At 47.7% G+C, this 26672-nt stretch overlaps 1 protein-coding gene across 7 annotated transcripts in view; it reads left to right on the forward strand.

The window, feature by feature from the left end:
- Positions 1-26672, forward strand: part of SLC4A4 (solute carrier family 4 member 4) — a 139838-nt gene that overhangs the window by 41468 nt on the left and 71698 nt on the right. For 6 of the 7 annotated variants that reach the window (XM_027698542.1, XM_027698545.1, XM_027698539.1 and 3 more), the window contains 2 exons: positions 7231-7304; positions 18776-18955. In XM_027698542.1, coding sequence (XP_027554343.1) covers positions 7231-7304; positions 18776-18955 — 254 coding nt within the window. Of the gene's footprint in view, positions 1-2492; positions 2499-7230; positions 7305-18775; positions 18956-26672 lie in introns of those variants that run through there. The other variant, XM_027698543.1, reaches the window with a different exon arrangement.

A 26672-nucleotide genomic window follows, 5' to 3' on the forward strand; every position in this document is an offset into this window, starting at 1 on the left:
GCTTCAGATACGTCCAAAATGTTTTATACAACAGGCTTTCCGCCTCTGCCAGCCGAGCTTTGTGCTGGATCAGGCCTTGCCTGTCCTCCTTGCAGCAGGAAGCCAGCACACTCTCTGTACCCGTGTTGCCATCGGTGGTCCAGAGCTTTGTGATGCTTTTAGAGTGACTTCACCATCTCAGAGGTGACTGGGGAGGTGATGGTGGGACAAGGCGCAGCTCTAGGAGTTGAGCATTTCGAAGTCTGAAGCCTGAGGGAAGGGAAAAGCTCCAAGCTGTAATTACAGAAGTGAAATTAAGCTATGAGCTGGTCTCACATGTTTTGTGGGTTGTGCTGGGGGTGATCACTATGGAGAACTTTCCCCCCCAAAGCAGTCACAGGGAAGGACAGGTGCGGGAGCTGCTTGCTGGGAAGCCAGGATCGAGCGTGCCGGGTTGTTTTCCCTGGAGAAAAGCAGTCCTGGGTGAGTGGTGCCATTGTCGCGCTGCCCCACCCTGCATTGTACACACTGCCTGTTCCTTTGCTCAGTGGTAAATGGACTTAAACCAGCACCTCCCATTCCAGATAGCCTTGTTCTTTTAAAGGCAGGACTGAGCTCTAACATCTTCATTTAGAGGTGGGAATCTGCCTCAGGACCAGGCTTCCCACGCCCTGCTTTTGGAGACTGAGTGGGCGATACATGGTAGATGCTGGAAAAAATTCCTACAGTTGCTGTTTCTTTGTCCAGGTTTCTACATAGGTGTATCCATATCTCCTGGCTATTCTGTACTTTGAAAGTTGCGTGCTGAGCTGATACACACTTGTGATGGTTCCCGGTCCTATGACACCACACACTTAGGCACAGATTCCCTGAAAAGAGCTCTTAACACCAGGCTGGAACAAGGAGCTGCTACTTTATAAACCAGGACTGGTTTCAAACAGACACAGGGTCAAGTAAGAAGTTGCCTCCAAGGCATAAAACTGTAACAAAAATGTTGCAGGACATGACATTGTCACGGTAATAAATAGCAAAAAATAGATCAGATGCCACAGGGTGGCTTGAAATAATAATTTTTAGGAAAAATCCACTACTGCTTGTGGGTATAAAACCTGACATTCTGCCTCTAGAGAAAGCTTTTTTTTTTTTTTTATTATTTCTGTTTCATGCTTTGCAGAAAATTAAGCTGTGAAAAATGTCTGGTTTATGTTATCCTCAAACAGATATATTCATAATATTTGCAGTCTGAAATCACTTCTTCCTGCGGATTCATCCCATTTGATTCCATCTCGCAAAGCTCCTGCGGAAGCGCAAGCCAGAATTCCTTTCAGGGTGTCTCTGTACCTTTTCCTGACTGTAGCTACATGAAATGTAGCAGATGGATGTGGGATGTGGCAGGAGCCAGGTGCTCAGCAGCAGAGGTTCACCCCGTCCCGCTGGAGAGAGGCTTGCACTGAGATCCTGTGATTCCCACGTGAAGCTGGAGTGCAGTACAGCCTTCTCTTTGCTGAGTCTCCAGTTCCAGCTCCATAGTTTCCTTGAGGAGAAGGAAATGAAAACAAAGAGGCAGCTGACTTTATCAGCTTTTATAGAGTTATGTCATTTTATGGTAAGTAATCTAAACATAATGAAACAAAGGCTTCAACTGTTACACCTGCCCCGGCATCCAGTGCCAGTGTTCTCCCTGTATTTTCCTGTGTTTTGATAGTGTTACTTTATTGTTTGTGCACAAGAAAACTGCAACTTCATTCGCTCCTAATTGCTTTTCCTAGGAGTTACTTCATTTTTGGAACGTATCCAACTTGAAAAGTTCTTGCAAAGTTGTCAGGGATTAAAATTGAAATCCAAATTATAAACTTATTTTGTCAACACAAACGCAAATGATTCTCATCTCGGTTTAAGGAAGGTGCTCTCTCAGGCTTCACCTATGAGTTGAGATAAACTTTTAAGAGTTCTTGACGTTCCAGTCTGTAAGAGTTTTTGAAAACAAGATTTAGTCAAGAACTGAGAGTCGTATTTAAATCCTATCATGGGACTTAGTTTCAATCCCTGAGAACACCTCCGTAGAGGGGAACATTTCACCTAATGAGGTGACTTAATTGGGAATTTATTTGGTGTATAAATATTACAGTGCAGGTTCTTTGTGCAGAAAGAAGGGGGTTCTGTCCTGCTCTGCTCAGGATGAGTACAGCTTTTTGCTGAGAAAGCTTGTAAATAAATGCTGCTTTAGAGCTGACAGGGGAAAATGCATCCAAGATAAATTTGGCAACGTGTTCCAAAAGTGCATCAACGAGGCCATGCTGAGTACAGTCAGAAGCTCATTTTTTCTGTGTGATAGGGCCCATATGCAAGTATGTGAGAAAACCAAAACACATCAGGGCTCTAAGAAGGAACGGGTTGCATTAGGTCTGTTTATTCAAGCGTTTGCGTATGGGCTGTGAGAGCATCAGCTGGGACCAAGTCTCCTTCTTGGTTTCCTGTTTACTTGGCCACTACAATTGCAGTATCCGAATGCTTCACAGGTTGCAGAGAAAAGGAATACTGTTATCTCTGTCTCTGTGCAGCCCCCTGACAGAAGCAACCTGTTTGGCTGACTGACTCATTCCCTTTGGGATGCACACTCGGCATCTAACCTGAGTGGCTTGGTGAGGGCACCGGCGTCATTGACAGGAAAGCCTTTGGTGGCACTTCAACCTGCTCAGGTCCAGGTGCCATCTGAGGGACACTCCAGGTCTGGCCAATGGTTATGCTGGTCCTTCTGTGGTTGAAGGTTGGATGATGTTGCTCATGAGAAGCAAGTTGGTTCCGCCTGTGGGGAGCAGTGTGGGGCTGTGGGTGTTCCTTACTGGAACAGTCTCCCCTTTTGTGTTTGGGAGCTACCTGGTGAGGGAAAGTGGTTTGTGTGTGGATTCAGGTGTAATCCTTGTGGGATTTGGGACCTGCCAAACAGCTCAACCCGTGATGCCCAGTACACTGTTTGCTTGGGTTTGTCTCTTCTCCCCCAGCATCCCTATCCACATACTCCCACTCCACTTTATGCACAGCAGTTTTCTGAGGGAAAAAATCTTAACAGGTCACTGGTGCTGGGCTCAGTGAAGCGGACGAGGGTGGTTGATTCTGCACACTCAGGAGGATCCGATTTGCCTTTGCCTTTCCCAGGAGTGTGGACAGCTTCCCCACAGCTGCCAGGCAGAACTGTGGCACAGGAGCTGCTGGCACTGCTGCTCCGTGACCTGACGCTCTCCCTCTTCCCTCAGCCCTTGCCCCACTCCACGCCCCGGCTCGTTGGGTTGCTCTTTAATGTGACTTTCACATGGCTGCACGTTACAGTGCTTCAGTTACGGAACTGGCTCAGTTTCTTTTTCCTCGTGCGATCCGGAGTTTGCTGCAGTTTCTTCCTGATTGCAAAAGCCGTTGGAAATGGGCAGAATCATAAAAGCTTATCAGCGAGCAGTAACTCTCCCCTCGTGCCTCCCCAGCTCTGTTAGGCATTTATTCACTCCAGCGAGTTGTAACTCAGCGCAACAACTCGTGTTGCCACATCAGTCCTTCTTTATTTACGCCAAACACCACTTTCCCTCTCTCCTGCCCTCAGTCTCCGAGTTCCACGGCTCCAGAGCTGTGCAGCCGGGCGGTGGCAGCACTCCATCTCCCGGGGGAGCTGGGGCTGGCCTCGAGTAGCACCGGGAACAGGAACTCTGAGGTTACTTGCTGCTTGGAAAATGCCTTGCAAGTGTTTGGTGCTGCAGCGCAGAGACCTTCGGAAAGATTTCCTGATGTAAGGAGCAAAACAAATGCTGGCAGATGAATGCAGCCATTAGGAAGTCCAGGACCCCTCTTAGTACTAAACTGGTCTTGTTCTTTCCGAGTAGTCTGGTGGAATATTTCTGTGAGCTGTATCTGCTGGTGCTCTGCAGATCCGAGTTGCTGTTGTGCCGGGTAGGCCGTGTGTGACTCTCGTTCAAAACCTATTGACACATAACATCATGTCTAAAAATATTTGGCACCGGTCTAATCATTGGCCCGGAGAGGCCAGTTACTCAAGCAGCTCGTGTTTTTTCACTGGAGTGTATTCTGTCAGATCTAGACCCTGAAAATAGAAACCCAGTATTTTTTTGATTTTTTTTTTTAGGTTTGTTTGCAAAACGTTCAGTAGCAGTCACAAGGATGTGAATCTAGATGAGAAGTGCCTGAATGTCCCTTTACTTACGACAAGGAGCTGGTAAACCAGACTTAACTGAAGGCATACCTCCTTTCAGAGGCCCTAAAATTATTTCCACCCTTTTTTCTCTCCCTATATCCTTTCGTGGGATGGTGACAATACCTGGTCTTGCTGAGGTGCTTCACTGACAGGACTTTGCCAGTTTTCCCCTAAAGACCCAACTGAAGATTTTCTTGTTTCATGTGATTTTTTTTTTTGGTAAAGTTTCTGCAACTCCCATTTCATGGTATTTCAAGAATTCCAGGGGGCTGAGACAGTTTCCCTGTGCAAATTGGTAAAGGATGTTTTCTTGCTAGATTTTGGCCCGCAGAAATGCTGTGTTAATCTGAGAAGGGCAGAAAAGACCAAGTCAAGGAGGGTGACGCTTGGAGTCTAATCACCAAACTCCTGCGGATTAGAGCTGGGGCGCCGTGCCAAGGCAACCCAAGCTCTATTCCTGGCCCTTTAAAACTCCCCAGCTCTTTCAGATCCGTGTTTCAGGGAAAGCACCAGCCTTGCAGTGTGTCCTAAGCAGTTTTCCAACCCTCTGGGGCTAGAAAGTGTGGCTGTTTAATGCGATAAACCCATTCCAGGTGCCGTTCCTGGGAGCGAGGGGGCCATTCCCGCTGCTGTGGGTGCTCAGTGCCCGGCAGGGTGACACTGGGAGGATGCTCTGCTGTTGTGGGCAGGTTGAGCAGACATTTCACCAGGGGATGGCACCTGCGAACTCTGAGCACCGTACCCCTCGCAGGCAGTGGAAATTGCTCCCTTCCTTTCCCTTTTTCCCCTCTACCAGACTGTAGATTCTCAGTTGCCCCATGCCTGGGCTGATGCTGCCTATGACAGAGGAACTGGCCTTGGGACACAGTGTTTGGGAGGGCTGTGGGACGCACAGGTGCATTATACACCTGCGTATGTGTCCATGCTCAGGGAACAGAGGTGAATCCCGGGGTAAGAACAGACTTTACTTGGGAATAAAGCGCCTGCGGTTTGTGTTGTGTCTGGAAATCCAGTCCCATCTGTTCCAGATGTTTCCAGTTGTGTTTATAGCAAGCTGCTACTGTGCTGCTTTGTGGGAAAAAATGATTAAAAAAAAAATATTGGGTTGTGCCTTCACAACCGTTGCAAACAGGCAAGGGCATCCATGGAATATGTTCCCTTTTGTTGCCTCAGAAAAGATGCATAAATAGTCTTGAATAATTGAGTGAAGAGCTGGAGCTTTCAGGGGAGGCTGGTGTGTGCCTGAGTGCTGGCTTGGCATGCTGTGCTGGCAGGGAGCACGTCCCACCCCTCTGTGCTCAGCAGCAGCTGCTTGGGGAATGGCACCTTTCCTAGCTCAGGGAAATTTCTGCTGGAAATCCTCTGGCTCCTGGGATTCGGGCAGGAGCAGCCTGTGCGAAGGGGAGCTGCGTGTGGACTGGACCTAAACTTGGGGGCTGGTGCTCACATGTGGTTTTGGGTACGGTGCTTTATTATTCATTGCCATCCAATAATCCAGATGAAAAATGTGTGTTTCCATAGGCTTTGGTAGTGGGTTTGAATCTGACCCATTTTTCTTCATTGTTTTTTTATCTGTGACACATTTGAGACTTGGTTTGGGGAGTTCAGCTGCAGACTAAGAGCCAAGGATGAGACCAGTGGTGGGTTAGAAAGGCACTTAGGGTGGAGGAAAACTTGGCAGAGGTGGCTCAGAGCTGCTGCTCAGAAAATGGGACTCTGATGCTTCCTTTTGTGATTGAGTTTTATTTTTTGTCTTTTATTTTTTACTTTCTATTCAAGTAGGTGTTGGCATGCAAGTTAGACACCCTAAGGCATTCTGCTTTCTTGGTATTCGTCTGTTCAGGTTTTACACTCGTGAATTTGAATGTTCTCTTAAAACATTCGTAAAATTAAGTGTTTGCTGCTACTGCTCTTGGAGGATCTTGCATGGAAGCAATATGGATGGGAAGAAGTTTTGAAGGCCTTGTCTCTTTCTGGGTCGAGTTTGTCTCTGTTCCACCAAGGGAATATAAGGAAAAGGTGTTTTATGCCTGGTTTTTGGTAGGGAAAACAGGTTACCATCCCAGTCCCAGTTGTATTTGCATAGAAAGCTCCCCCAGCGACTGCCCAGCAGTGAACAGCAAATGTGTGCTTAGCCTCTAAGGAGATTATTTAACACAGCTCCAATTTGTTTTTTTATTATTATTTTATTATTTTTGTGTTTGCTTGTCAAGAGTGGATTTGCAGATGTGCCCTTGGAGAGTGGGCAGGGTCTGATTTTGTGGGGGAAACAGCAGCAGGAGCTCTGGGCAGTGCTGCAGGAGCACAGCGATGGCCGAGGCGTGGAATTAGGAGTCTCTGTTGTCCACAGAAGCGGATGAGAGGTGGAGGGAAAAGGGGAGGGGAGGGAAAGGCAACTACTAAAACCCTTCCCCAAATGGATGAATGAATGGGTGACACACATAAATGGCTGCTGTGATGGTCTGACTTACTGTAGCTCAGTCTCGGGATAATCCTCATATGTCAGATTTCTGTAAGGCCAGCATGTGACACAAAGCTGGGCTCCCAGCAGACAAGTGTGCTGTGCTGGTATTAAGGGGCTGGCCGGAGCCGGGCTGTGCAGTGGAACGTGTGTCCGTGTGCGGGGTGCCTGCTCGCCTCCGGACGCGGCCCAGCCGCTGCCGCCTGCCAGGGGAGCTTGACAGGGAAGCTGGAATTCCACAAACTCTTGGCTATTGCATAGACAGCCCCCAACCTGCCTGGTTGGGGAAAAAAAGCCCCAACACAAGAAACAGGAAAACCCCCAAAGACTTGTAGCCGGGATTACCTTGCTCACACCTGTCACCGCTGATGTCCTCTCAAGGTCAGAATTCGAGCTACGTGAGGCCAGCTTAGAGCAAACGCCATGTGAAAGGAGCTCTATGAAGGAACAGCAGGCACTGGAAGGAGGACAGGAGTGCCCACAGGAACATGAACAACAGCTTGCAAGTTAACCTGCCCAGGACCTGGGCTGGTTCGAACAGCTCCCTCCAGGAGAAGTCTGAGCATTCCTTTTTTCTTTTCTATTACTATAGGATGGAGGACGAGGCAGTACTGGATAGAGGGGCTTCCTTCCTTAAACATGTATGTGATGAAGAAGAAGTGGAAGGTAAGAGACTCGGACTGCTGGGGAGGAAGGGTGCCTTTGCTGTGGTGTTTGTATGTAGTAAACTTGGTTGGGGCAGAACTAGCTTTTTAAAGAAATCCTCTCTTTCGGTTCAGGAGCGAACATTGTCGCATGTGCCGGCACACGCTGCCGCTGCCCCCAAAGTCCTGTTTGCTGTGTCTTGCACAGGGGCTGTGAAACACCTGAGCTGTTTGCTTTGCCTTCCTCTGGGAATAGAGTTTTGGCAACACTTGCCTATCACTGCTGCCCTGGGGAGTGCAGGAGTACAGAGGCAGGTGGAGAAGCCAAGTGGAAATAGCAGCAGAATTTGTACTGAGTGTTGGGGTGGACATTTGCCTGGGTTTTCCTCTGAGCTCGGGAGGCATAAAGACAAGGGTTTTCCCTTGAGGAAGAACTTGTTAACAGAGCAAACAATTTCCTCACTTTTTTAGGGAAAGAGTATACTCCTTTGGAAGTGTGTTTTTTTTCTCTCTGAAAATGTTGTGAAATCTCAAAGGTGAAAGGAATGTAAAGGAGTTTACTTTGAGGTTGTTCCTGGAAAATTCTGAAGCTGATAGGAGTGAATTATTTGCAGCAAATTCTCTTTTTCTCATTTTCTGAGAATCAGTTGACCATGGGCTTCATAAATTAGTGGGGGAGAAGGAAGGGACCATGATAGGGTAGGACTCTACTGGAAAGCAAAGGATGTCACCTCGCAGCACTATCCTTCCCCTCCTGACTTGAAGATATAATTTATTCTAATTTCTTTATTTGCAAACAAATGCCTATGGGTTTTAGGTTGAAAATGCTTTGAAAGGTGTAGGGTTACAGGCATGTCATTGTCACCGATAATGGACAGGAGAGGATCCAGCAGTAGGAGAGAAAATAAAATAATCTCCAAGAAGAGGAGTTAGAACACTTCCAGCAAACCAAGCCAGTCCTTTCCACGAAAAACCTGTTTTCTTGCTCTCTGGGATGAAGTAATCTGTGCTGAGTCGCTATAAATCATCACGTTGTATTTAATGAGGCCATTTGCTGTCTGCGGGGTCGGGTTTGTATTAGCCTTTTGCTGCTGGAATAATTGGCACTTTGGCACAGCAGAACCACTTGAGAGGGGAGAGAGGGAGAATATTTCTAATGTTTTATTGTCTTAAATGTTGCCACATGCTGTTGTGGTGTGTATTGCCCACGTGTGACACTCCAGGAATATAATGCAAGTGGTTGTTGGTGACGAGGAGTGTGGGAAGGTCCTTTTAACTGTCTGCAGGGGCTGTGAAAAACTTGTGGTTAATGCAGCAGTGGTGTGTTTATATCCCACGTTCCAATGTGCATATCCTCATTTGGTTTAGTTGGGCTAAGAGACCAGTTGCATCTCGCTGGGGGAAGGAGGAGAGGAGGTAAAACAAGTATTTCTAATTGCACATGACAGGCCTCTGGAGCTGGAGCCGCTCGGCTGAGCCTGTGGAGAGCCTCAGAGCTGTGTAGCCAGCTGATTCCCTGGAATGAATTGTAGACTCATAGCACTCTGGCTTGGAAGGGACCTTAAAGATGATCTGATTCCCACCCCCTGCCATAGGCAGGGACACCTTCCACTACACCAGGTTGTTCCAAGCCTTGTCCAACCTGGCCTGGAATGCTTCCGGGGATGGGGCAGCCACAGCTTCTCTGGGCAACCTGTGCCAGGGCCTCACCACCCTCACAGGGAAGAATTTTTTCCTAATATCTAATCTAACCCTGCCCTCGATCAGTTTAAGATCCAGTGGAAGAGCTAACACGTCAGAGTACAGACCTTTGGCTGACATTTGGTGCAGATGCTTTTAAGTCCCTGCTAGATTCCTGCACTGCCAGTGGAGTGTTTTCAAGGAGGAGAGCATCTATCTGGAGGCCTGGAGCCGTTAGCTCCAAAGTGCCCTCCATTACTGCCCCACTTTCATGCTGTGGTTTCAAGTTGCTGTTCTAAAAGGCTTTCAGGGGCTACATCCTCTGAAGGAGGTAACAGCAAGGGGAATTGTTACCTCCAGGTGTGTCTTATTTTTCTGATAGTTTATACTTTTAGCCTACTTTCATGAGGTAGCAACATACATATCCTGAAGTTGTTTGCCTCTCTTGCCTCTTCTTTCCATTCTTCTCCCAAGTATTTTTTTACTGTCAATATTGATTGAATTTCTTAGGAAGGCTCTTCATTCATTTAATTTCACTGAACTTGAGTGGAGAGACTGTTTTCTTTACCCTCTGTGAGGGAAAGGGGAGTTGTAACCTTTGTCAGAAGAGAGCTGATGGTGTAGTGATAGAGCAGTTGAACTTGGGGATTCCCTGGCTGCAGGAGTTTGCAGGAGAGAACAGGGAAAACCCTTCAGCAAAGCATTATAATGTGCCTTAAAACCAGGCTGCCTTTGCTGCTTGTGAGTCGGTTTGATTCCAGACAGGTGAACGCAGAATTTTGAAGTTGTCACCTGGAGCATCCCTCTTTGGCATGTTCTTGGGGAGAAGGGAGGAACATGCCTTGCTTGGTCAGTGATGCCCTCGGGTTATGCCTGTGGGAGGGAGATAGAAACTCTGAAAGACCACATCACCCACTGATTTGATTGTGTAACGATGCGGGAGAGAGGGAAGGACTTGGCTTTTTAAGGAGGGGAGGAAACGGGCATTTCTGGTCAGGAGGCTGTTGAGACATTTCAGCGTGGCACAATTGCGAAGTAAACGTAACGTTAACAGAAACTGTCCACACCTGACAGAAGTACGGCCCTGGCACTGCTCCCGGGGGGTTCACTGCCTCTCTCAGGTGGCACCTCAGCCTGGTCCTACGCTGGAATGTGTCACTGTTGACATTTGAAAATGACCCCCCCTACAGCCACTCCCTGCTGCCTGTCTCGGCGGGAGGGCTCTGTGGCGGGTTCCATACACGTTAGTTAGGAGGAGCTGCTTTGCTGGAGGTGCCCAGAAACGTGACCTGGCGAGACAAGGGGTCTGCCCAGGTCTGGGGCAGAGCGTGGAAGGAAAGCAAGTGCAAGTCAGCTTTCCTGGGGGAAATGAGGAAGAGGCACTGCCCTGAGCCATGTGAGAGAACCCTTCCCATTCATTTAGAGCACTGCACGTTCCTTTCCTTGAAGGTAACGCAGTGCTGCTGTAATGCCACTGCGAGGAGTGCTGGTATGTGTGACATAAACAGATTACTTAATAACCGATTCTGCAAGAGGGGAAAAGTAAAGCTCCACCTTATCCTCTGAGATAAGGTATTCTTGGCTCTCCGAGCGTAACTTCCCCCGGGCTCGCTGCCGCCCTGACTCCGTGGTGGGGTGGAGGATGCTGGGTTTCAAGTCTGCTGCAAAGCCTGAGGAGCACTCCAGCTCCACGTGTAGGAAACAGGGACCAGCACACCTGTCCTGCCCTCCAAATGATGGGCAAAGGAAAGGTTAGGATAGCATCTCTAAGATACCACTGCTGTAAGAGTGAATTCAGGAAAATATGCTGCTAGTGGAAACTTTCCCTGGATCCTGTTATCATTGTGGGATTTGCTGTTGTGCTGCAAACTCTGCAGAGAGGCTAAACCATGGATTTTGTAACAACATTCCATAACTACTTGTTCCATTTTAGCACTTTCCTCCTCCTTGCTTTCTATTCTGGACCGGGTTGTGTCACTGCACTTTGCTGGTAGAAAGCTGTGTGATGCCATAAGCCCAAGATTAGTCCTTGATGGTTGGATCAATGAGGAGAGAGGTTAAAAGGGCAAAAATATCTGTGAACATCTTTACCTTTATTAGCAGCGTGCAGACAGTAGGAGAAATGAGCTGTATTTACCCACTTAATTGATTTCTTTTTCTCCTCTCATCCCCACCCTCAGTCTTTGATCCGTGACTGCAGGCAGACCTCCTCCATTTTCAGAAACAACCACATGATCTGTTTCATATCAGAGTTTTTAATTGCTTCTAAAATAGATGTGATTAAAAAATTAGTCAGGTAAAATCTGATCACAGAGTGTACTTCATTAATATTCTTTGGTACCTTTAATTTATGTGTGGAGACAAACGAGGCTGTATTTTGCTGTGGTAAGGCTGAGTCAGGCTTTGCTCCTGCAAAAGCCAAACGCAGAGGACTCAGGCACTGCCTTTTTGCTCTCTTTCCATACAGCAGCTGGCACAACTTCCCTGCGAGGGTGGTGAGGCCCTGGCACAGGCTGCCCAGAGAAGCTGTGGCTGCCCCATCCCTGGCAGTGTCCAGGGCCAGGTTGGATGGGGCTTGGAGCAACCTGGGATAGTGGAAGGCATCCCTGCCCATGGCTGGGGATTGGAATGAGGTGATCTTGAAGGTCCCTTCCAACCCAAACCATTCTGGAATTGTATGAACTTGGGAATGGCAGGCTCAGGTTGGGACCTAATGCTGCTCCACACAGCTAATGAAAACGAGATGGGTGGTTTGGATCTTCCCAGCTTTGAAGCATCGGGATGAAAGATTTCAGATTTTCAGATTTTTTTTCTCTCCAGCTTTAATTCTCCATGGCACTTTGCAGGAGGCTGCTTATTCTTGGCAGTGTCCAGCAGGTCATTGCATGGGATACCATTCTGGGCACTGCCCTTGTCTGTCCTCTGCTGCCAGGAATCAGCCTTAGCTCTGGGCTTGTCGGGTGGGCTGAGGAGGTGTTGATTCCCGCCTGCTCTGTGCTGGGTGAGAAAAGCTACAATCCGAGTTCAGAGGGTGATAAACTGACTTTACACAAGGCAGTGATAAGTTGGCTGTGCAGGCAGGAGAAATGGAGAGGAGCAGCTGCGTCAATAGCTGGCGTGGTGGGGGAGAGGTGGTGGTTTCTTTTCAGTGATGATAAGTTTTGTGCCAACACATGCTCAGTGCGAGGTGAAGGAAGGTGTTTCCATACCATTCTGACAGTGACTGGCTTTTTTCCAGCTCCTATCAGTTTAGAATCACAGAATCATTTAACTTGGAAAAGACCTTTAAAGATGGTCAAGTCCAACCATTTGGAAACGGTCGTCAGCTCTCTGACCTGGCGGTGAGACTGATTTTGGTGAGGGTCTCACTTGGCGCCTTTCAGCCTTGGATGGGAGCAACTCTCTCTCAGGATTCAAGTCTAGGCTTGTTTGACTGCCTGCTCCCACCTTCCTCTGCCCAACAGTGCTTTTTTAAGGTACAGTAACTTTGGATATAACAGTTCACATGGAGATTGAAAAGCTGATACAACCTTTGCTCAGTCGTCAGTTGTGAGCCCCAGATGTGCCGATGACCCTTCCCGGGTTTTTCTGGGACATTTAAAATGAAAAGGTAACCCAAAGTGTGTTGGGGAGATCCAGTCATGTTGCCTGAGCTGGAGCTGGGTAACACAGGAATGTCCTTCCTTCTCTTAGCAGAACTGCTGGAGCTGAGCTTAACCTGGAAACTGGTGCTAGGGCTGTAGCTTGTAGGCTGGTTCAGGCATCATCCCAGCCTTCCTGGGGTTTTGTCCCTTCATTTCCTTCAGGTGATGTTCCTAGTCTGGTTGCACAACACTGGGCAAACTTAAATAGAGGCTGAGAGGGGACAAAGGGAACTCAAGGCACTTCCTGAAGGAAGCGTGTGCTGCTGGAGAGATGTCGGGAGCCTTTGTGTTTGCATTCCTTCTTGATGCCCTGCTGGCACCAGCTTGGCCTTCCGGGAAGCCCAGCTCCGGCCACCTTCCATGAAACACGTGTTTAATTATGACTGCAGCCTTGGAATCAAGGTTTGTTTGCAGGGGGCTGGTTTGGGGTTTTTCCCAGGGAATGGAGGCAGTGCTTGGATGCCTTAGTCATCATTCCACAGCTCTTTCTTCTCTTCAAGGGGGGGGTCTAAAATCCTACCTGCATCTGTGAACCTGATAGTGCCAAGTACAGCTTGGTACTCATTTAGTCAGCCTTGGTCATTAGTGAGATGGAAATACAGAAAATGAGGCCAAGATTTTCAGCCAAGATTGGTTATTTTGGGTGGTCATTTGGAGTGTTTCAGAAGGGGACAGCATTTTAAAGGATGCCAGAAAATCCAAAGGTGCCATGCTTCCAAAGAGCTAAATCCAACAGTCCAGCACAGCTCCCCTCCTCTGCCCTGTTCCCCAAAGCCTTGTGTTTTTAAAGTCTTCTTTGTCTTTCCATGGAAGCCAAGTAGTCCAGGCCAGATTAGATCAGATCACAGCAGGACAGGTTTGGTGGCTTTTGTAACCTCTCACAGCTCCAAAGAAGAGAAAGAAAAGCAGCTTACGGGGTTGTGGGTAAGAGTCTCGCAAGGGCTTATGTAAAGCTCGGGGAGAATACCCCCACCACATGTTCATTGTTCTGTCTGAACAATGTCCACCCCTGATTTCACTGCCACCCTCATGACTGACTTTGCTCCTTCTACACAAGCAGAGTTTGTAGGATCTTCAGGAAGTCAGTTGAAGGCCTCATTTCGTTTTGTTTTCATGTTCTTTTCCTGCTTAGATACTCTTGACTTCGCTTTATGTGAGCTCTGTCTTTTAAAGCCATCCTGTTGCTCAGGGCTAACTCCCCTTTTACACATGCTTCACTGGAGCGGCCTCTGGATCTTGTTAGGAATCCAACAGGTCCAGTCTGGGTCATCCATCAGCTGTTTGGAACAGAGGAGTGCAAGCTTTAGGCAGATGGCTGGGAAGACTTTCCCTCTGCCTAACCATGGTGGTGTTACTTGGGAACCTTTTGGAGGTCACTTTACATGAAGATGAATCTGACCTTTTGAAGATATTGAAGTTCTAGAAGTCTGATGTTAACAAAAGAAGAAAAAACCAGTCTCCAATTCCCATGCTGTCTTCCCCTGCACAGCTCATTCCTTGCCCCTTGTAGGAATTTCAGTCAGGGACTGCATGTTAGGATGTGAAGTGCAGTAATGCAAATATATAAAATGATCTTTGGACGAGTTCCCTCTTTGATTAACTGCATCTTCATTGCTGATGCTGGGTCCTCTCTTGAATCTTAGCCATGAATGTGGGGTTCTTTTGTCAGAGCTGGCAGACTTGAAAAGAATCCCTGTTGTTCTTATCTTGTCCCTTCTTCTCTCCTTTGTCCATGGCACAGTAGCTCAGGGTGGTCTCTCCTGAAGCCTCTTTTATATTTTGTCCTTTCCTGCCTTTCTCTCGGGGCAGGGTCCTCTCCTGATGGCATTTATCAGGCTTTGAAGCCCCCACTCAGCCTTATGGTGGTTGTTTCTCTTGCCTGATGGATTAACACTGACCCTTTTCCTTGGCAAACTGCCACATGCTGGAAGAATCAGTTCATTGCCTACTACTGTTGTTTATGGAAGAAGGGATTTGGATCTGATATATCTCCAACTGGTATGTTCAGATTTCCACAAAGTGATCAGTGAATCCTTCTGCTGTTTCCCTGATCGATGGGTTTTTACTTGCATGATAAATTGGTCCCCTGAATATCAGGATGTTCTGAAAATCCTATGGGGACTAGTGGGTGAGCCTGGGATTGTGCCAGGGCAGCCCATCTAGAGAACTGGTTATGGCTTGGTTTTCTTTGGAGTTTCAGTGTCTGTGTCCATGTGCATTAATGAGGGGAGATGGTCAGGATGTAGGCCCTGCATCTGCTCCTCTGCTGCCACCAGCACCTGTAATTCCTGTTAAAACCAGGTAGAGCTAAGGGCACCAGGCACGTGATGGCGTGGCCTTTTTATTCTTATTTCTTGAGCTGATTTGATACTAAGCAGGGCTTAGTTTGGGACTTCCTTAGCGCTACTTTTAGTATCTCCCCTTTAAAATGGATCATCCCTCTGATTTATTTGTCCTTCTGGGCCATCAGCTTTTTATGTCATTAATTTCCTTTGACTCTCACACAAAATGAGAAGCACCTTCTGCCGCCACCCCCCGGTTGGAAAAGCAGCCTGGCTGCGATCCCGGCAGCGTCCTGGCCAGTACCACATCTCTGGAGGCTTGGTGACGTGCCAACACCTTGGCCACAAAGCTGTGCCGTCTTCTGCTGACGAAGCATGTGGCAGGCTGTGTCCCCTGCCCCTCTTGTGTGCCTCCTCCCCAAGCAAAGCCCTTGGTGCAGGTGACCCAAAGCATCTGTCCCAGTCTTCCTGGAGAGCCTGGGGACAAGGAGGTGCCCACTGTGGGAGGGGGTGGGAGTGGCCAGAGCTGGTGGAGAAGGTTTTTGGCTCTGTGGACATGTCATGTGTAACCACGTGAGCCTGTTGCGGGCTCACCGGGTTTAATGTGACTCTCCCTGTTCAGTGGAAAGGAGCCTTGAAAGGAGGAACAAGGGCTGGGTGAAAACTGCTGATGCTCAGCTCATTTTCAGTCCTTTATGCATTTTTAATATTAGATTTTGATCTTGTTTCCTTCTGAGGTGCCTCTGTGAGATTCTTTATGAGCTGGTCTGACCAGGCTCTGAGTCTCAAGAACCCAGTCATGTGGAAGGGATTCCTTCTTAGATGCAGCAGGCAGACTTTATCTTTTGATCCTGTAACTTTTGGCTCCTTTCTCCAAGTGACCAAGTTTTGGTTTTGCTGAGCAAAAGCCATTCCACTGTCACCCTTTTCTTAAAAGAGTTAGTGCTTAAAAATGGAGAGGATGATAAATAAAGTGATCTTTCACAATGGTTTGGGGTTGGAAGGGACCTTAAAGATACCTAATTCCAACACCCTGCCATGGGCAGGGACATCTTTGACTAGACCAGATTGTTCCAAGCCCCATCCAAGCTGGCCTTGAGGAGGAGGACCAGATATTCCTGCAGGCAGGGAAGGGGAGGGAATGCTGCATTTCACAGAACTTCAGTTGGGTGACACATGAGTGAGTTTTCACCAGTAGAACTGACTCAAGGAGTTTGCTGTGCCCCAACTCCAAATCTGGGTGCTGAATCATGAACTGCTGTTCTTCAGCAGCTCTTAATGAAGCAAAAGATGTGGTTTCAACTGAATTTTTCCAGGAGGACCTCCCTGATGATGACTACTTCTTGCTTGATTAATAATCAGATGCAATGATTTTGCTGTGAGCTTGGTGCACAGTAAAGATTCTCCTTGGGCACAAACTTGAAGGGTTTTAGCAGCAGCTGGTGTAAGTCCGAGGAAGCCCAGCCCACCGCTGTCCCATAGAACAGAACCGGTGCCACCGGGACCTGCAGGTGGGGTTGGAGTGTTGTGAAATACATCCTGGTCAGCCAAAACAGCTCTAAAAATTAATGAGGTGCACACAGAGGGGAATGGATTCCCTGGGGAGAGCGGGGAGGGCGATGGGAGCAGCCCCTCCGGAGGAACTGTGTTGGGCGTACAAGGCGAAACTGTGGACCTGGATTAGCAGGAGCAGTTCAGCACTTGGCTCTGTGCTTCCCATCGTCCCCAAGCCGTAGGATCCCAGCCTGGTGCCTGTGTGCCACGTTACATTTCTCAGGCACTGCCTTTTGCAGCCAATGGTTCTCATGGGAAAGACTGGGCTCCCCCGGTGAGTCGGAAATGTCTCAGGAGCTCAGTGCATTGAGAGTATGTGTCAATTGTTTCCTTCCAGGCGCTTTGGGAAGGGAGCCTAGAAGTTTATCTCAGCGTTTGGAACAATATAAACAGATGCCAAGCACTTGAAGTACACAGAGGAGGAAAATGTCTTGCTTGGCCTCCCTGAACAGACTGGGAGGGGGCAGAGGGGGGACACGGAAAGCAACCTTAAATAAGTCTCTGCCTTCAGACCAGGGAAAAGCAGCAAAGTAATGCAGATGTTTGCCTGTGTATATACAACTGAGTTTCATGTTACCAAAATCTGTACTGTGCACACGTGGTCCAAAGATTAAAGAGATTGTCCAGTTCTGTTGGCAGCATATTAAAGTATTAAGACTACAGGCTTACTATGATGTGTTTCTATTATCAAGCTGACCACAGAATTCTAGTGATTCAGAGGAGGATGTCGTTTAATACAAATAACCTTTTGCATCAGGCTTCTGGATACAATCTTGGGTGTGAGAATCCCTTGGGAAGGGCTGTGTGTATCCGGGGTCACCCCCACCCTCCCTCTCCTGCTTGTGCTCCGATAAGATCTCCCCTTAGCTGTCCCTGTGCACGTTTAGGGGCCATCTGCCACGTTAAAGCTGATGTTTCCAGTTGCTGGAAGAGCTTTCTGGGTTTCCTTTGGCACGCAAGAGCTAAATCGGATCTTCAGGTGTCGATCCGAAGGTCTTGCTGCAGATGCCTCCGTGGCTCTGCCTGTTCCCTCTGTGGTGTGATCCCATTCCTTGGAGATGGCAGTGCTGGCACGCCAGGCTGGAGGCAGCACACGCAGGACTGTTCTCCTGTCACTGTTCTGCTGCCTGAGTTTGAACCCCGCTCAGCCCTGCACTTCTGTTTCTTCCATCCCTGGAAGTGTCCAAGGCCAGGTTGGATGGGGCAGGAGTGCAGAAAGCCCTGAAAATAGAACATTTTTATCAAACTCATCAACATAACAATTGGCAAATGTAGCTGCAGTGCTTTGGTTTGAAATGAGAGTCTCAGGGCAAGGGGAAAGGCATCCTCGGGGTTTACATGCAGCGTATGAAATTTGGCACTCGCTGCCTTACTAGTTAATTTTTGTTTTGGAAAGTGAGGAGTACTTAGGAATTGACAGGAACTTCTGTGAATAGTCCTTCCTCCTCTGCTGTGTTATAACAGCACCCTAATGGTACTTAGAACGTGGTAACTCTATAATGGCACCTGTATAAAGGTACCTAATGGTACTTTGACACTTCTTATACAATAGACTGCACAGTCAAGTGATGTAGATTTTGTTGGCCTAAGCTCTTCAATTAAGCTGAATCAGTTGGCACAAAGTAGTTGTTAAGTCCAGCTGATGTATTTGGCAAAACAAATGGAAAAATTAGTGTAGAATGTGTTTGAAGAGCACTCTAGTCAATATTACAAAATGAGTATGATGGCCTTCTGTTTTATATTTAAATGAGTCACAAGGACAAAAATTACCAGAGAGTCTGCACTGGCTTATGCTCTCAGAAATGAAGGTACAAAAAATACTTTTCCAAATGGAAGCTACAGAGGTCCAAGCTCACATTGGAAGGCAAGAAAAACTGGACTAATTAATGCTAGGCCAGCATAGAAGGATAGTTCACTTGCCTATTGGAGTGAAACAGTTATAGAACAAGGAGTAATGGGTTCAAACTGAAAGAGAGGAAATTTAGGTTAGATATATGGAACAAACCTTTCCCTATGAGGGTGAGGAGGCCCTGGCACAGGTTGCCCAGAGAAGCTGTGGCTGCCCCATCCCTGGAAGTGTCCGAGGCCAGGTTGGACAGGGCTTGGAGCAACCTGGTGTAGTGGAAGGTGTCCCTGCCTATGGCAGGGGGTGGGACTGGATGGGCTTTAAGGTCCGTTCCCACTCAAACCAGTCTGGGATTCTATGAAAGGCAGCATGAACTTTGATGACCAGTGATGCCGGGATTCTATGAAAGGCAGCATGAACTTTGATGACCAGTGATGCCCAAACTGCCCCGAGCTGGCATTAATACTTGTGTGCTTGTTTTTCCCAGGGCACCACACGATTTACATCGGGGTCCACGTGCCGAAGAGCTACAGGAGGAGGAGGCGTCATAGGAGAAGACCTGGGCACAAAGAAAAGAAAGAAAAGGAGAAAATCTCAGAGAACTACTCGGACAAATCAGACATAGAAAACGCCGATGAGACGAGCAGCAGCATCCTTAAACCACTCAGTAAGTCCTGCTTCAGTTGTCACACACTACAATGGTCTGTTGTCTAGGGATCTGCTCGTGGAGGAGGAAACTTGATCCATGAAAGCACTCGTCTCACGTTGCACTGTTGGAGTAGTCTTAGGCAGTTGCTGTGGAATGGTTGCTGTGGCTCGGAAAAGGCACAGGCTGGAGCAGGCATTTCATCCCTCTGTATCACCTGAGTTGGCTCCTGAGCGAACGTCAGCCAAGAACAGGCCAACTGTTTAAAAGCAATTTGACTCTGTGTGTAAAGAGATAGCAGGCAAAGGCAAAAACTGAGTAGGTGCCTGGGCAGATCTATTGCAGCTTCTGCCCTGGCTCTGGGGCACGCACCCGCTCTGGAATTCCAGCACCTCTTGCTTTTGGCTCTGTGTGTCACTGACTTGTGGTGCTAGTAACTTTTTTCCATCAGTAATTAACCAGTTTAAAGTTGTGCAGACAAAAAGAAGAACGAAATGTAGCATTGCTGTATGTTTGAGTATCTGTAGGGGTTGAATATCTGAATTTTGATAGGCAGGTGAGGTCTGGTTTGCATGCCCTGTTACTTTTTTCAGAGAGCAGCACCTGGAAAGGAAGGCAAGTCCCAGAATCCATTTGCTCTTCCTAGCTCTAGTTCCCTGGTTGTCCCAAGAAAGTTCTCTTGTCAGCACCCAGAAACCAGGAGTTGGTTTTACACCAAAAGACATAATGACCTGGCTTTGAGAATTCAAATATTTTAAGCTTAATTTTTATATTTATATCTCTGTTGTTCTTTGGTGTGCAGGTGACCCGGCCTGTAGAAATTCCTTTTTGGTTTCTGAGTGTATAATATCCTAAGGGATTTGCTTCCACAGGCTAATTGTGCCCGTGGTGGAAAGCCCATTTTTCCATCAGGTTTTCACGTTCTGCCATTCATTTCGTCCATCATTGTTTCTATGTCATTTGAGGAAGAGTTAATGGTGTTTTTTGTCTCTGTTGTTTCTATGCCTTAGTGTGTTCTCATCTACACTTATATCTGCATGTAAAAATGTGCAGTCTTTCCAGCTCTCTCCATCTGGGAATTTTCCTATCGTCTTTTCCCCTCTGACCTCTTTGCAGTGCAGATTTTTGGAATATGATCACATAAATAGCACTCAGTATTCCAGGTATCCCACATAACAGTGTTCATATCCCATCACTGGGACCTTTTCTCTGTTGTTCCCCATCTCACGTATCCGGATACTTTTCCAGGTCCTTGCAGGGACTTGCTGTTTCTCGCTGGTGGCCAGATCTTTTTACAAGCTGGCTCAGTTAGTTCAGAGCTCTGTAAAGGAGAGAGGTAGTTCAGATTACTGTGTTGAATTACAGCTTGCCTCATATTCCTGTTTTTTTTTCTCTTCTGAATCTCTTGTCTTCAGAGCTAACATGAACCGTGTGTTTCCTACCCTTTTTTGTTCACTTGCTCAGAAGCCTTTCTTCTCTATCCTCCTGCTGTATCACACAAGAGAGTCCAAGGGAAGTCCAGTTCTCTCCAGTGAGCACCTACCAGGTGTCCAGTACTGGCAATCCTGGCAAGAAATCCCAGTTAGAACCCCGGGTTTTTAATCTTCATCCCATAACAGGCATTGATTGAGGGGTAGGTGGCTCAAATTGAATTTCCAAAGGGAAATTAGAAACAAAGAGCTGGGAAATACTGAGCAGCAACTTTAGGTTGGGAGAAAGGTGGAGTGAACTATATTTCATATATCTGAGGCAGCTGTCAGTAGAGAGCATGGGGTACCAGAAGCTGAAATATGTGTAAAGGGCTGTGCAGAGCAGGAATGAAAGCGCTGTTGATGCAGTTGTTGGTGCTTGGATTTCATAGTCTGTCCCTAAGGACCACGATATCCTACCTGATTTGTCAGGTTCTTTGGTGAAAACTGCAGGTCCAGAAATGCAAGCCTCCCCTAGAAAAGTTTTGTCCCAGTTCTAAACTGGTCACGCTGCGCTTCTGTGTTTGGGAATTGGTGCAGCATGGAAACGTCAGTCATTTTTTTTTTTTTAATCTGTGGCCAGTTCAGTCAAACAAGCCAAACTACAGTAGTTTATAGACAACCTTCAGCTCTCCCATCTGGAGATCGAACGTGTACAGATCTGTTTTATCCTAAGGAAATTATTGCTTGGGAAAGATGCCTTCTTCACAAATCCAGACAGGGGTGCTGTGATAGACCGAGGAGGAGGCGGGAAGGCGATGTTCCCTCCGCAGAACCCTTTCAGGACATTCCAGGCCTGCAGGGGCTGTCTCTGCACTCACAGAACTTTGGCGTTCACGCCCTGGTTCTCAGGCAGGACTGCTGACGCTGCAGATGATGACAAATCCCTCTTCCAGGTGAAACATCCCAGCACCTCCTTTAACCAGCCTGGCCCTGGTTTCCACTTAGGGCCAGCAAGGAGGAAAAACCTTTTAGCAGTGGTTATCCTGCCTGGCGCTGCCTCATGGGGTTGGCCAGTGCTTACCTCAGCACGAAGAGGATGGTGTAGTTTGCTCCTGCTTGCAAGGGATGAGACAAGGGAGGAACAAGGAAGGCAGACAGAAGTTTCTCCGAGTCTGTTTCCCTCTTCCTCATTCTTTACTGCAGACATGCAGAGATTTTCCCATGAGGAAATGCATCTCTGCTTCATCTGGGAAGGGGTTTCTTCTCCTTGTGTGGTTGCCCTCCAGGTCAGTTTGGCTCACCTCCCTGGCCGAAACCCAGGGGCTGCAGTACTTTTACTGACTTTGTGCATCTGACAAATTGTTGCTGCCAAGGAATAGAATTCTCTCAGTGCTTACATCCCTGAAGAGAGTATACCCTGATTTTTGTCAGGAGTCAAAATGTTGCCAGGTGGATAAATATAACTGCAGAATCTAAATTTTGGAATCCCTAAAAGGAAAGATAAGAGGACCCATTTGGCAAGAGAGAGGGGAGGGACGATATGTTGTCCCATGAAAGGTTTGTAAAGGTTTTCAGTTGGCTCAGAGAATTCTTCTTCCACCCACCAGCAGTAGTTCTTGAGGGTTTTAGTGAAAAACCACTCTTAATCCCTCAGATGTGAGTTTGGAGGAGCATTTGCAGCAGTCATTTCAGTAAGAAGCTGTTTGAGGCTTGTGCTGCCCTTTTGGATGGAGCCTGTCCTGGTGAAGGTGAGGTTTGGGCTGGATGGATCAGGTTTGCGCTGGAGGCAAGTAAATGGCTGGTACTGCTTCCCAAACTCGGAGCTCCTGCCTTGCAGGAAAAAGTTATTGTGGGAATGTCCCAGTTGATAGGTTGCCCAAGGAAGTGGTGGATATCCCATCCCTGGAAGTGTCCAGGGCCAGTTTGGATGGGGCTTGGAGCAACCTGGGCTAGTGGAAGGTGTCCCTGCCCATGGCAGGGGGATGGAACTGGGTGATCTTTAATGTCCCTTCCAACCCAGGCCATTCTGTGATTCTGTGATTTCCAGTGAGGAGTGGAAGTTGCCAGTCTGACTGTGGAACCGTCCGTTCATAACAAGATTGAATTAATTGAACAAGGATATTTAAACATCAATTTAGGAAGGCTCAGGCTTGGTATCTACCTTGAAAGTTCATTAAGGCAGCAACTATAAATACTAGGAGACAGCTACAGGGTGGAAATAAATGAACCTACTTAGCAGAGCAGATGCAGCACAGGCTGAGCTGTGCCAAGAGTCTTCCTATTGGTGTTACTGGATTTTTCAGCCATCCAGTTTCTTTCCTGATTTTCCAGAAGCTTTTAGCTTCAGTTCACCACAGTGAGAGCAACAATTGTAGGTGAGAAGTACTAGGCAGGATGGCCAAAGAGCTTAGGTTTTTTTGTATCGGTGTTTACATAGGGAAGGTGGTCAGGGAGACTTTACCATAAATGCATGGGAGTTTTGGTGTTTTGGTCTTCAAGAACTGGTCAGCAGACTCGTGGATTGGTCCTGGGTGGCGAGGTCAGCTGAAGCAGGCCTTTTTCTGCCCTTCCAATGCTGCAGGGAGCGCCTTTAGGTCCCACATAGTGCAGTTGCAAAGGTAAATTAATTTAACACAGAACTAATTACTGCTTTGTTTGCAAACGTGCGTAGCTGGGGGCCTGTCGCGGAGGCTGTCGGGGTGCAGCTGGCTGTGTCCATGGGAAAGGGCATGGGAAGGTGCTCGGGGCAGGCAGGCTGTGGGAAGGGTGCAGGTGAGGAGGTGAGCCCTGCCTGCGGACACAGCCCTCCATCGGCTCCCACCCTGCCAGGGAAGGGTTACGTAATGCCAGGAGAGATGGCTGTTGCTGAGTCTGGATGTCAGCCTGGGATATGGCCTGGCCCTGCTTGGGTGGGCAGGGACCTGGTTGGAAGGGACCTTCAAGATCACCTCGTTCCAATCCCCTACCATGGGCAGAGACAGGTTCCACTATCCCAGGTTGCTCCAAGCCCTGTCCAACCTGGCCCTGGACACTGCCAGGGATGGGGCACAGCTTCTCTGGGTAACCTGTGCCAGAGCCTCACTGCCCTCACAGAAAGGATTTCTCCCTAGTATCTGATCTAGCCCTGCCCTATGTCAGTGTGAAGCTGTGAAGGTGCCGTTGATGGCAGTTAGAAGGACTACTTGAGGTGTTGGAGTGACAGGGAAGAGACACTTGTAGGGGAGAGGTACCTCAGCAGCAGCTAAAACTGACTTCCTTCCACCGTTATTTACTCCAGCTCTCATTTCAAGAGAAGGTCTGCACGGCATTTCTCTTGTTCCTGTGGCTCACTGCCAAACCCCACAGCTCCCAGTGAGGCCCTTGGGTGGGGTAAAGGCATGTGGTGTTACAAGGCTGGGCCTAGATGTGACCTGTCGCCCCAAGCAAAGACTTTCCTTTTCTTCTTGGCGAGAGTGCAGGGCTTTACTCAGACAGCTAATTAAAAAAATTGCTGTCTTTGCAACACCCCTTGCCTGAACTCCTGTTTTTTTTTTCTTTTTCACCTTGACTTGTGCATGTACTGATCCCATCAAGGATCTCTTGGGATTGCTTAAAACCATTTACACTTCTCTTGCACCGAACATACGCCTTCTTTAGGTAAACGGAGGGTGTACAGCACGGACCTTTTGTTCCATGCTTGTGATGGCTTGGAAAGGAGCTCAGGTTTGGATTTTTTTTATTCCCTTGGACAGTCCACATTTTGGGTGGGTGTGCTAAAAGGTAGAACTGAAGTCTTTCTCCCTTCTTAGGTGTGTCCTGAGTCTCCCACACAAAATAGGAGCAAATGCTCTGGTTGTTGAGGCAAATGTGGAGTGCCTCCAGTGCAGGGATTCATCCTCTTCTCTGCCCAGAAAAGTTGTGAGAGTTGGGATTTTTTTCCCTTTGGGGTCATTTCTGAAGTTGTTTTTGAGAGTGAGGGTTGGAGAAAAGAAACATTTGTCCCTGGATAAGTTAAGTGCACTTTAGGACTGACTGATAAAATATGGGCATGGCTGGAGTACCCGTAGGAAGCACATGGACATGCTCAGAGGTGGCATGTGGCGTCTGCCCTTCTGCCTGCCACCAGCTGCCCTCTGGCAAGTCCCGGGAGCTGGTGTTGAAAGTCTTCCAAGGGACAACTCTGTCAGGGATGTTGTGCGAGTGAAAATAAATCTCACTCAAATGCAGCAGCGCTTCCCACACTCTCTATCCTCCCTGGTCATTCCCCAGCCTCTGAAGTGCTACCAAAGTGTCCTTAGGAAAGGGCTGTTCAGCCACACAAACCAACCCAGTCCTATCTTTGCCACTGTGCGTGGTTCCTCAACAGAAGTCAGCGGTGCAGGCTGAAATTCCATCCTGCAGCCTGATACATTCCTGGTGTGTTGTGTTTCCAGTAGCGGTCGTGTCACTGGGTGTTCATGTCAGTCCCCTTCAGCTGTGGCGGGGCTGTGGGTGCTTCAGGAGGGCTGACTGGTGTTCCTGTAGGGTTTAGAAAGTGCCTTGTATTTCTAGGATTTCAGTGTTCCTTGGGTTGTGATGCTGTCAGACTGGTGCTGGAGGGCATGCTGTGAAGCTGTCGCAAACACCTGGGCCTGGAATATTGTAAATATGCAGGAGGGAATTTTCCACCTGTGGAGAGACCAGGATGAAATTGTTCAGATATGAATTCTGTGTTCAGAAATGGCTGGATGTGTCTGGCAGGAGCAGCCACTGGGGGAGGAAGGGGGAATGAATGCCATCGAGAAATGATAATGGGCTTTTGGTGAGGATTATTCCTGGGGCAGTGCATTTAAAGGCACAGTGTCAGCTCTTCAGGGAGCTTTTAAAACCTGCCTCCACTGTTTCCATCCTGAAAAACCAACCACAGCAGTTGCCATGGCAGTAACACCAGTATAGACAGCAGGGCTGTTGAGCAATTTCTCTTTGGTTGTTTACTTGAAGTGATCAAAATCCATGACCCTGAAGTAAAAAAATTAATTTGAGTAAGAAGTACAAACACTTCTTGCTGCCCTTTTGGCTCTGACACCCAAATGCTGTCACCCTTGGGCTACACCTTTCAGTTTTCCCTTCAGTTTGAGGAGCTGATACAAATAGGTTTTGATTGAGTGAAAGTTAAGATTCTTCTATGGCTGTAACTTCCCCTTGGGAGGGGGGTCAAAATGCTGTTGATTAATATTGAGTTAGTGGTGGCGAAGTTTGAGATAAAATAACGAGAATTATTTGATAAATGGGATCTGGGCAGAAAAGAAAAAATAACCTGCAGAGATGATCAGTCTCAAAATCTCTTGGTTTTGGGGAAGGTGTGAGTGACACTGAGCATTTTCATTTACTGGTGACTTCTGCCTTGATTAACTGCATCTTTGCTTGCAGCTCTACCACTAAGCCTTTCTTATTTAAGAATGGTCTTTGCTGCTTTTTTCCTGACCAGGCAATTTTCTTAGAAATCTCCCCTGGCCCAAGGCGACACAATTAGTCATGTAATTGTCGAAGAAAATAATTCAGTATAACCTTTATGTGGGGTTTAAAGCCACGGGGTGTGTAACTGTCTGCTTGGTGGATTGCAAGTGGTTCTTCAGCTTGAAACTTCTTCAGTGTTTAAGCACCAGCAAAAGCACCTCTGGGAATTTTTTATGGGGTCTGTGTTGCCACTTTGACATGGTAGGCTGTTCATGTTTTAGACAGACAGAGCAAAAAAGAGGCCAGTTCCTTTCCCAGTATGGGGAAAACCCTTTAACTGGGAGCTCGCTGTGCTAATCTTCTGTCTTGAACTGATAGCATGTGCCGCTATAATTACCTAAGCCACCTTAATTCTTTGCTTAATTCTGTTCCCTGTGTTCACGTGAAACTGCTAAGGGACAGAAAAGTCTAAGGAATTTACCATGCGGGGAAAAAAAAATCTCGTTCAGAAGCATTTTGATTTGAAGCCAGAGCTGTTTTTCTAGCTGACTTGGGGAGGTGATGTTTGGCACTGCAAAGCTGCCCTTTTTGGATTAAACTCCGTGCAAATCTGTTGGACAGTGTGGGAACAAGCCATCCCAAAGCTCTGCGTTCCTACGTACGTGCAAACAAGAGTTTGTTATCTAGTATCAGTATAACCAACACTTGGATTTTCTTCTCTGAGCCCTGCTTTGTGTTTTCAGTTGGCTCTTGTGAATCTCACCGAACTCCTCCTGTCGGGACCATTTCAAATGTTGATCCTTGGTCTGGTTGTTCTTGAGGCTCCTGTCCTTTTTTTAATTCCACATTCTAAAATCTGCTGCCCATCAGCAAAGCTGGGGTAGGTTTGCCTGTCACTTCTGGCATTTGCC

Source organism: Neopelma chrysocephalum, unplaced genomic scaffold (genome assembly GCF_003984885.1).
Source record: "Neopelma chrysocephalum unplaced genomic scaffold, ASM398488v2 Primary Assembly neopelma1_128, whole genome shotgun sequence".
In the NCBI taxonomy this organism is placed as follows: Eukaryota; Metazoa; Chordata; class Aves; order Passeriformes; family Pipridae; genus Neopelma; species Neopelma chrysocephalum.